At 42.2% G+C, this 10,991-nt stretch overlaps 3 protein-coding genes across 3 annotated transcripts; 1 reads left to right on the top strand and 2 right to left on the bottom strand.

Annotated features, from left to right (window-relative positions):
• Positions 1-246: 246 nt before the first annotated feature.
• ND-B14 (NADH dehydrogenase (ubiquinone) B14 subunit) lies at positions 247-938 on the top strand. Its single transcript, XM_064681867.1, has 3 exons — positions 247-452; positions 528-643; positions 706-938. The coding sequence occupies exons 1-3, from the start codon at positions 323-325 to the stop codon at positions 832-834; spliced, it is 375 nt and encodes a 124-aa protein (XP_064537937.1). The 5' UTR covers positions 247-322; the 3' UTR covers positions 835-938.
• Positions 939-948: 10 nt separating this feature from the next.
• Positions 949-3,873, bottom strand: LOC135428063 (zinc finger protein 782). The gene is made up of 6 exons (XM_064681862.1): positions 3,184-3,873; positions 2,813-3,130; positions 2,561-2,755; positions 2,396-2,497; positions 1,611-2,334; positions 949-1,552 (listed from the first exon to the last, which is right to left on the bottom strand). Exons 1-6 carry the CDS (start codon positions 3,737-3,739, stop codon positions 1,291-1,293), a joined length of 2,157 nt encoding a protein of 718 aa, XP_064537932.1. The 5' UTR covers positions 3,740-3,873; the 3' UTR covers positions 949-1,290.
• A 738-nt stretch (positions 3,874-4,611) lies between these two features.
• LOC135428058 (uncharacterized) lies at positions 4,612-10,958 on the bottom strand. Its single transcript, XM_064681858.1, has 12 exons — positions 10,434-10,958; positions 10,224-10,365; positions 8,981-9,601; positions 8,789-8,908; positions 8,362-8,724; positions 7,576-8,286; positions 7,338-7,517; positions 7,080-7,175; positions 6,972-7,007; positions 6,586-6,900; positions 5,471-6,416; positions 4,612-5,406 (listed from the first exon to the last, which is right to left on the bottom strand). The coding sequence occupies exons 1-12, from the start codon at positions 10,797-10,799 to the stop codon at positions 5,262-5,264; spliced, it is 4,041 nt and encodes a 1,346-aa protein (XP_064537928.1). The 5' UTR covers positions 10,800-10,958; the 3' UTR covers positions 4,612-5,261.
• Between the last annotated feature and the right edge of the window lie 33 nt (positions 10,959-10,991).

The following is a 10,991-nucleotide window of genomic DNA, read 5'->3' as shown; positions in this document are numbered from 1 at the left end:
GCATGGCCCGGGGCATACAATGACAGTCCTTTACATTCCCACAATAGACGGAATAAACAATGCGGCTAAGCATGACTAAAATCTAACATATGCTACGCTGCCAGCGCACAATAGAAAACTTCAAATTTAGCCGCGCAGTCAACACATGTGCTTATCGATAACAATTAAAGCTAATTTTGCAACACTTTTTTTTTATTCTTGGATCTATCGATTTTAATCGAAACTGGCACCTCGCTCAGCTGTTCCTGCCTGCCGTTGAAGAAGAAGAAGTGTTTTGCAACGACGTTATTTAGCCAGAAAATCACAAATTCGACACAAGAACATGGCTGGACGTGAAGCCGTCAAACGTGCAGTACAACAGGTGCGTCCCATATTGTCCGTGGACAGGGAAGAGGCGCGCAAACGTGCGCTAAACCTGTACAAGGCCTGGTATCGTCAAATTCCCTATATTGGTAAGTCCGTTTGTTATGTCATCAAAACCTCTGATCCGGCGCCAAATATAAACAAATTGATTTACATACCCACAGTTATGGATTACGATATACCCATGAGCGTAGAGCAGTGCCGGGCTAAATTACGCGAAGAGTTCCTCAAGAATCGTCAAGTGACCGACATCCGCGTCATAGACATGCTGGTCATAAAGGTAAGTCTAGGTTTGCTGATCCTTGCTGGACTTAACTAATGGGCCTTTTTAATGAACTCCAGGGGCAAATGGAGCTGAAAGAGTCCGTTGAGATCTGGAAGCAAAAGGGTCACATTATGCGCTATTGGAAGGAATCACAGGAGCCCAAACCCACAGATTTCCTCTCAAAGTTCGTTCAGGGCATTAATTAGCTTTAATCAGATCTTCGAGCACTTTGCAAATGCTTTACAAATTTGAATAGTTTAAATAAAAAATGAAAATATTTGGCACGAATACCAAAATGGTTAACTAAAAACACTCAAATCTTTCGGGTGCGCTTTCAAAGCGCTGGGTTTTCGGCTGTTTATTAGGGTTACTTCAAAAAATGTATCCAGCTTTGTATTAAGTATACAATCGAACTATTGTATTTATACCCTACATACATGGGCATATAGACTTGGTGGTTTTGTTTGGTGTGTGTCGAATAACGAAAAACAATTTAAAATCAATTCAAAATGTGAAAATTCTGTGATGTGGGCTGTTGATTGATTCGATACATGGATTAATTGATTGATAAGTGCGAACAGTCTTCAAGCTCTCGTTAGCTATTCATCATGATACTTAAATTCTATGCAGGTAAATGTATGCATTGGAGTGGCTATTCATGCTTATGGTACCAATTCAAGAAGATTGTCCAGTGTGCTGCTAATGGAATTCGAAAAGAGATCGGTTGTAATATCATCATAGTCCATGCCCAGGCTTTTCAGCTCCGTAAAGCAATCATCACTGAAGCCCGGTATCTCCAGCGAATTGTTCGTCTTGCTGAATGCATCATGGCGATTGGTATAACCAATGCGTTCCCTAAACATTTCGGCCAGCTGCTCATCGGTGAGCTCCACCGCGTGCATCTTCTTGGAATGTTGGCGCATTCTAAAAAAAGTTTAAAATGTAGTTCATAGTTTTTAAGTTTTTTATCATAAGCACTCACTTGCCGCGATCGGCAAACTCCTCTGGGCAGTGCGTGCACTTGTATGGATAGTCTGTGTGCTCGTATTGATGCTGTCGCAGACGTGCTCGCGAATTGGTCTCAAAATTGCAATTGTCACAACGCCAGATCTTTGACTTTTGATGATTACGCTGCTCGTGTTCGCGCAGCAAGGCATAGTTTTGAAATTTGCTGCCGCAGATGCGGCAACTGACCACCTCCTCCTCATGAACATGGGCGCGTTCGTAGTGTACACGCAGCTCTGCCGCATTGATGTAGTTAAGCGAGCACTTAGCGCATTGATAATGCCGCTCCGAGTGCCGCTTGCGATGCACCGACAACGATTCGCTATTCTTAAAGCTTTTCATGCATATTTCGCACTCGTGAAGAGTATCCACCGCATGCTGTTGCTGCAAATGCAGCTCGTATTTGCGCATGCTGCTAAACTGCAGCTCACAAAAGTTGCAGTGCACCGGCTGCTTCACCTGGCAGAAGCGCTGATGAGCCTGCAGACTGCCCTTTATGTTGAACACCTTGTCACAGGCGGTGCACACAAATTGCTGTTCGGTAATCTCAGTGCCGCCGCAGACGCTGCCGCTTCCGCCCGGCTGCTGTTGTTGCTGCTGTTGTGGCGTGTGCATGCGTGTGTAATGGGTGCGCGCCGAGCGCTGATCCTTGAAAATGCGTCCGCAAGCGGGACAATTCTGCTGCACATAGCAATACATTTCTACAAAAGATAAGATTAAGCGACAATGTTCGACTTATAGGATGTATAAGCACGTAATTACCAAAGTCGCCATCAATTTTATGATGCTCTATAAGATGCTGCTGCATGTCCGTGCGGCTGTTTGTCACATAGCTATGACAAGGACGACATTTGAAGCTTTGATCTAAAATTACACACATGTAAATTTAAGAAAACAAGAAGATTCATATTTATATGAATCACCCACTTTTGGTCAGGCCAATGATATCATCCTCAGGCACATCACAATTGTGCACGCGCATATAATGACTGCGCATTTGTTTGGCCTCCGTGTGCGTGTGCTTGCAGATACTGCAGCTAAGTATCGGGATATTGACATTGGCCTCCTTGCTGGGCGTTGTCTTAGGCGAGCTGGCACTCGAGCCAGACATCTCTTCGGTAGCTTTAAATAAAAAATTTTTAAATTAATTGTTTCAAGAACGATATCATTAATGCTTACACTTTAATAATGTGGCTTTGATGGACTCAATGGATTGCAATTCTTCGGCCGTTTGGCTGCCGTTGGCATCATCATTGAGGGTCATGAATAGCGCCCGTTGTATGAGATCGGACTCAAATTTCGGCAGACCGGAAATATCACCATTTTTGTTATTAAAATTATAATTGTTATTGTTCTCGCTGCCTTTGTCGGCGGTATTGCTGTCATTCATATTAATACTATTGTCATAGAAAGTTTCACTGTTCTTCGCATCGGAGCCATCATTTTCATCCTCCTCATCCTGATCATTGCTATCATACTTCACATCAAACAAGATAACTGCAATGTGCACGTATTAGATTATTATTTATTCGTTTTAATCAATGGCTTACCATCGTCCTCCTTGGGCGGCTCATTGTTAAGCGCAATGTCTGTATCTAGCCGTGGGACTTTTGCGCCGCGCATATAAAGCACGTTCTCCTCAATGGGTCCCGGAACACCTTCGTAGCTCTCCACAAATTGCTCAAACTGTTGACTAAATTGATTCCAATGCAACAGCTCGCTGCTGGCCTTGCGTTTGAGTTCGCCCGTTGAAGTGGACGATTGTGCCGGCGTCATCAACTTGGGGCTTTGCGACTCGGCGAATAGCTTGCGATTGGATTCGAGCGCCAGCTCCACAAAATGCATGGCTACCTCGAGGGCGCGACAACAGCGTACACAAATTTGCATGGGCCACCTGTAACCGCCGGGGGAGCGCGCCGTTAGGGGCATATTGGTGCACTGGCGTAAGCCTTGCCCGTAGGTTCGCGCGTTCTTTAGGTCCGGTATTTTGGCATCCAGTTTGACGGTCTGACGACTTACTGAGAGGCACGCGCGGCATTTTGTGTTGTTCACTTTGTTCATAGCGAGCAACGCGTTGGATTTTGCAGCATCCGCTGCGGCGGCCATTCGTATACGATTAAATTGTCTGTATATTAACGCGTTAGTTGTTTTCTCTTCGTGATTTTTATCAAATTATCTTGCTTCGCAGGTAAGTAGCTGGCATGCCGCATTGGCTTTTCACTTGTTTTTTTTTCCACTCGCAAAATGTTGTTAGAGAATCTCGAACAAGAGAGTTGCTTGCGAACCGAATCGATTCATTGTGAACAAGTTCCGCGGAATCCGATTTAGGTTCATTTAGTTTACTGCACTCAAATTTTTACATTATACTTTTTGGGACATATTATTGCTGGAGGCAGTATACAGTTTGGAATTGGCCATATCAGATTAGTATATGATAAAGCCTTCAAATCGGTTCAAAATATAAATGTTATATGAAAATATCTTAACCAAACTTTCCAATAACGATCTTTTCATTGTTCCACACCAATTAGCCAGATCTTATCAGAATCGAAGTACTAAATATATTCACAAATATTATATTTAACCTTACCTGTTTCTCAATTATTTGAATTGTAAAATGCGCATTAACTTAAATTAAGCTAAAAATAAATCATATGTTAATAAATTTATTCAGATGAAGCTATTTGCGGAGCCTTGTTCCCATTGATATGCCAATCGGAAATTTCAATGTTCAAATAAGAACCGATAAATTAATAGCATATATCGATATGCAGCTGCGATAAGTGCCGCTACAGAACTTAGTTGCCCGCGCAAATCTCAAATCAATCAATCGAAAATCTGAGCGGGTTTATTTCGGTTTAAAAACAAAATTTTAATAAAACTAATAATCATCTTCATCTAGATGTACATTGTTCCTTGACTTTCTTAAAGTCCTTATTAAATGCTGCTTCTTACTGAGCAAAAATAAATCAAAAGACTTGTATGTATATATATATATATATGTGGATTTACATCCGATTTAATCCGCTGGTTTAACAATTACACGTGAGTTTAAAAAAAGAACTGTCAAAACTTAAGTTTTGACAGTTGAATATCTAAGTGCACTATATGTATATCATATATGTACATATATATAAGCAAATAATGAGCGACATGCAAACTAATCTACAATTTACACATATGTAGTCGTAGTTAAAATCAATACTTAATTACTGTTAACATTATATTTATTTAAGTAATAATGCAAGCAACATTGATTAATGTGCTTAATTTACTGTTTGCTTAACTGAAAATCTTGAAGACTATATACGCTAAACTGAAAGTGAAATAATGCTTATGTTGTCGCTACGAAATCATAATACACCTTTTTGCAAAGGTAGAAACAAAGAACACTCGTATTGCTTTTTTGGTCTTAAAGTATAAATACATATAAGCATATATGTATATATACTTATTTGCCGTTATTAGTGCTCGAGGCGAACTCTAGAAAAAGTATGCATTTATGCGTTATGATGATTGTGACACAATGTGCTTATACTACAAATATCTTTGTACAGGTTGCAACTGGGTATGCTGCCTTAAATTATACAATTCTTGTCATATATTCTCAACTTAATGCGTCAGATGGTTAATCAGAGTTCTCGTTCTCATCCTTCGCTGATCGTCGTTGGCGCAATTTGATTGATGGTGGTGTATCATTTATGCTATATATTTTGTCTATTTCCTCCTCAGTCAGCTCCCATTTATGCTCACGTAAAGCATGTCTTCGAAATCTAAAAACCAAAAACATACAATTTAACGTGCCTGGCATATTTAAAAGATTCTGAATAGACTTACGGTTTGCGTCGCATATAGGTGCGAACGCATTTGGGACACTTGTATGAATGTGTGCCCTTGTGGATTGACATGTGATTCCTCAGATGCAGACTAGTCAGCATGTCGCGTCCACACTCCGGACAGATATAGTGCACCGGCGTATGAGAGGCTGTCTGATGCCGTTTCAAATGATGTTTGTAGTTAAATGTCTTCTTGCAACCATCTATGCCGCATTTGAGTGGTGTCGTTGTATTAGCGCTATGATCTGACTGTATGTGCTGATCCAAATCTGAGCTATTCAAAAACTCCTTAGGGCATTGCTGGCATGGAACTTTGGCCGGCGTATGCCGTTTCATGTGGTAATTTAGTAGCGTTATGGTGCGGTACGTCGTTTTACAGATCTTGCACTGATGCTGGTGACTGACGCGCGGCGATACAATGCTGCTGGAATGTTGCTCCAATTCGTGCTGCAACAGCTTGCCAAGCTCATCAAAGGTCTGATTGCATTGCTTGCACACAAATATGGGTGTGCGCGGTAAGCGAGAACGTAAATCTTTAATTGGCGATGGCTCCAACGCAGCGGTCAGTAGCTTGTCGCTGCCATTCAATAAATGACTGGGGCTGGGTGCAATGTTGAAACTGTCGCTGTTGTTCTTAATGGGCGTGGCATGTGCACCACTGCCAATAAAGTCAAAATCATAGTCAAATGGCGTGGGCGTTGGAAAGAGTGTTGAGCCTGCAGTTGTTGTTGTTGATGCTGCTGCTGCTCCTGATGTTGTCGTTGATATTGCTGTAGTATTTGTTGCTGCAGCTTCTGTGGCTTCTGTCTTTGCTATTGTTGCAACTTCTGTTTCTGCTGCTGTCGTTTCAGTTGTTGCTGCATTTGTTTCTTGTGTTGCCATTGTAGTTGTTGCTTCGATTTTTAAATCTGTGTCTAATATTTCCGTTTTGAATCCTTTGTCCCTGTCTAACGACGGTAAACAAGGATCATTGCGCATCAGCGTCGTTATAAAGCATTTTAAAATTGGCATTTGAAACGTTATGTTGTTGTAGTTGTTGTTGTTGTTGCGGCATGTGTTGGGCATATGTGGAATTTGAGTTTGAATTCATTGTTGCTAGGCTATTGACCCTCTTACCGCATTTTCCATCGCCATCGCCATCGCCATCGCCATCGACGTCGACATCGACATTGCCAGCGTCATGCTGCGCCAACATGTTGGAATCCTGTTGTGCCGTTGTTGTTGTTGTTGTTGTTTTATTGCCATCACTAGCGTTCAACGGCAATGTGGTTGTAGCCGTTGGTGTGGTCGTTGTGGCCGCCGAGCTAGTTGTCAATTGAGGCGCCTGCATCTCAATGATTGTGTCCACTAAATGGCTACGTTGCAAATGTCGTGTCAGCGTGCGCTTGGCCGCAAATGAGCGAATGCAGCGTGGACAGTCATAGGGCAGTTCTAAGTAGAATGGTTATACATATTGGTTAAATACAATATTCAAAGGGATTACATTTAAAGGCTTAACTTACTGCGTATGATAAACACCTCGTTGGCGTGCACAGAGACTGTGAGCATTTAAATGGAACAATAATGTTGATTTTATATACATATGTGAGTTTATTTTAAAATTTACTTACCGCCATCGTTGATGCCATGATGTGCATTTAGATGCTTACGCATTTCACCCTCCTCCTCGCATTCAAAGGGACACTTGGCACACATTAGCATAGGTGCTATAAAAGGAAAATTATATATATATTACATTATAATTAATATGTGTTGAAGCTTTTTGTTTCAAGCTTTGTTGCTTGAGCAAATACAATTAAACATTGCGGAAGCTTTGATGCACTTTGAAAGTTGTTTATATATTTTTTATTATTCTTTCTTTTACTTACGTTTGTCAACATAAACGTTTATCTTTTCAATGGTTGTACGCGGCACGGACACCTTGTCGCCCTTAGCTTGCACCATGTCCCGAGTGGGCATGCGTTTGTGCACTGTCTTATAATGCCGTATGAGTAGGCGTTTCATATTGTATAGATTGGTGCACAGTTCACAGCGATAGGGTGCCAAACCTGGACAGAAACAATATTAAATAAATAACTTATTGAGCAACGGGCATTACGCACTCACCGCGATGCACAAACATATGATTCTCGAACTTATATTGGCTGGTAAACTTTTTATTACAATAGATGCAATATGGTTTCTGCAAATGCTTCGATTGTTCGTCATCAAAGTCATCCACATCGTCATCATCGCTGGTGAGCAACAGATTTTGATCGGCTGCCGCATCATTGTTATCATTCTCATCATCATTTTCGGCATCATCCTCATCATCGTCATCCTCTTCGCCCACTTCCACATCCTCAAAGTCTTCGAATAAGTTTTCTGCATCAAAATCCAGGCTTATATTATTGTTATCAATAACAATATCATCGCCATCGACCACTGGCATATCATCGGCGGGTATGGTACATATGGCCGCCACATCAGTGTTATCTATAAAATCCTGCATATCACCAAATATGCTGGTGTTTGGATTTGAAGTGACCGTGGCAGGTGCCACACCGTTTGGCTCCCCCGTTATTGTTGACGTTGTCAAGCTGTTGGCAAAAGATTGCTGTGGGAATATTGCAAATGTTTCTGAATCTGTAGCTGCTGTTGTTGGAGCACCAGCTGCTGGTAACTGTCCCGCTGCATAGAACAATGATGTGGCATCCACCACAACATTAATGTCACCACTTTGCGTAACCACAGTTGTTGTTGTTGCCTGCGGCGGCTGCTGAATGGTACCTGCTAGCGCACTTGTCGCTGTTGCTGTCGCAGAAGTCATAGGTGGATCTGAATATATGCAAAGCAGCTCGTCAATATTAATATTATATCACGCTAAATGCAATTCATACTTATAAAACATACATTTGATACCCAGTGGAATATCTAGCTGATTTGTAGTACTATTGCCACTGGTTCGCGTTGAGCTGGAATTCCTATCCTTTGACTCATACGCCCAGTTGGGGCGCAGCTGTACCTCACTGGGCACTATCTGATGCTTGTCGCTATAGTGTACACGTAACTGCCCACTGCTGGGTGCCTCAAACAAACACATATCGCATGAATAGATGCGACTTCTGTCCGCCGGCTCGGTGAGTTGCGCCTTTTCCAAATGATTCGAACGACTGTCGCTAATGCAAGACTTGTGCTCTGTCGTATAGTGCTGGATGAGATCGGCGCTACGCAGCGAATAATAGGAGCACTGATCACAATAGAATTTCGGCAAATCTGAAAAACGCATAATTGTTGAGAAAAGAGACATAAAGGAACTTTGGGGCCATAAACTACTCACGACTATGCGTTAATTGATGAGATTTCAGACGTGCCACCGTTGGAAATGCCTTGGGGCACAGTTTGCATTTGTGTTTCAGGGCACCAGTAGACGCAGGTGCCGGGCGCGGTTTTGGCTTAACTATAAATATATATAGTATACATAAGTTGCCAATAAAAACAAAAACGAACTCGCAGTCATACGCATACACACCTGTTATCTGTGGCAGCGTATTGTCGACAACCATATGACTCAGATCGATATCCATGGAATTATAGGTTAAATCTGTCTTGGAATCACCCAATAGACTCTGCAATGTCATATTGGTTGTCGTATTGGTGTTTTTGCTATCATCAATGTATTCGAAAACCACACCGGCATCATTTACTTGCTGCAAAGAGCCATCGGGCATGACCAGAAACTCGGCACCGATGCTAACATTGGCGCTACTGCCAGCATCTATCGTCGGCTCAGCTGGTATGCCAGCTAAATTGGACTGTGGGACGGGCAGCGCGTTCGCCAATTGTTGCTCAATATCACGCAACTGATCCGCATCCAGTTGTGGATGCGTAAAATCTTTTGGCGTCAGCACGGTGGGTATCAGCAACTCCATGTCCTCCAGTGTGCACACCTTCACCTGATCATCGTCTGCAGGAGTTTCTATTGCGGTTGTTGTCGCTGCCGTTGTTGCAGCCGCCTGCATAGATCTTCTGATTTTGATCTGTTGCTCAATTTGGGCAGCTGTCAAGCCGTGTGCCTTGCGATAATGCTCCGGCAGCTGGCGATGCTTGAGCGTGACAAAGTTGCACAATTTGCACTGATGTTGCGATGACTCTGTGTGTGTGTGCGGGTAGAGAAAAAAACAAATTGCAAATTAGTTTTAAATTAATTTCGGCCTAAAGCAGAACTCGCTTTATGATATTCATTACCAATTACAAACTGTAAATGGCAAAAGACAAAAACAAAAAGAAATATTTATATACAGAAATAAACTATAGCTACCTTCAGTGTGCATTCGTACAAAATCTTTATTTTTGGGCGAATTTTGCTATACGAGCTATATGATATATTTATCTGATCTTAATGAGATTGTTAAAAATATTCCGAGCATAGCAAAGCTTCAAATGGCAGAGTTTGGTTGATATACCTTAAGAAACATGAAAGTGCTTCATACGAAAACGTAGTTTTGACCGATTGTTCCTATTAGAGGTATATGATATAGTAATCCGATCCGACCAACGTTGACGCATGTACTGCCGGCAACAAAAGAAACAGCCCAATGCAAAATTTCATCAACTTTCAATAAGACTCAGAGAAACGGACATGTCAAATCGGCTGTCGATACCGATCGCGAGTATTTATACCTTATAAGGGTTGAATATGTCTCGGAGACAGAATAACGCTGTGTAAGGGCCATAACAAATCCTTAAGCTGAAACTGAGTCATCGTATTTTACCTGTGTGCATGCGTATGTGCTGTTTGAGCTCCATGCGATTGTACACAATCGCACCGCATACTTTGCATTCGTGTCGTACAGCGGGCTTTTGAGGTTTCAGCTCCCATTGCCTGGGCAGCGACGCGTCATCTCTGGCATTTGTCTGCAACCAAACAAATGTTAAACAAAACACCCCAATAAAACACCGCTTGCACACCCCCCAGTACACACCTCCAGCCATTGCGATGCATGTTGTCCGTTCGAACGAGTTGTTGTCTTTAGCTTTCCAGGGCACAGCTTGCGACAGAGTATTTCATGTGCGCGCAAGCCGTTCTGTATGAAATAATAGGCGATTTGCAAACTTTTACTACACTCGACGCATATGTATTGCGGCAGCTCGGGCTGGTTTTCAGTGCGCATGCAGAATAATAGTAATCGTATCAGGGGTATTTTAGTAGAGGACGCGTCATGTTCGCTAATGCCACACTCGATTAGTGAGTCCAGCTTAAAGAATTCCGCCTCGGATTTGAGGCAACAGCGACACGCAAATTTGTAATTCACTTCCATGTCCTCTGTTTTCACTCGTTTGTGCGCCATATTGGCACATTTAAGGCGCTTATAATTAAGGCGTAGGCAGCGATTATTCGTTTGCTAAGACCATATAAACCAATAGTACAATTATTATTTTATATTTATTTTTTTCTCGCGATCCAACGCGAAATTATTGTTTCTCTAGCCGTGCTAGAAGCGCAGACATTAAAAAAGCATTAACAATGTGACGCCGTCGCT

Source organism: Drosophila montana, unplaced genomic scaffold (genome assembly GCF_035044405.1).
Source record: "Drosophila montana isolate Dmon_TW-CO22-7 unplaced genomic scaffold, ASM3504440v1 contig_2438_1, whole genome shotgun sequence".
NCBI classification, from domain to species: Eukaryota; Metazoa; Arthropoda; class Insecta; order Diptera; family Drosophilidae; genus Drosophila; species Drosophila montana.
This window is presented reverse-complemented; position numbering and strand designations above follow the sequence as displayed.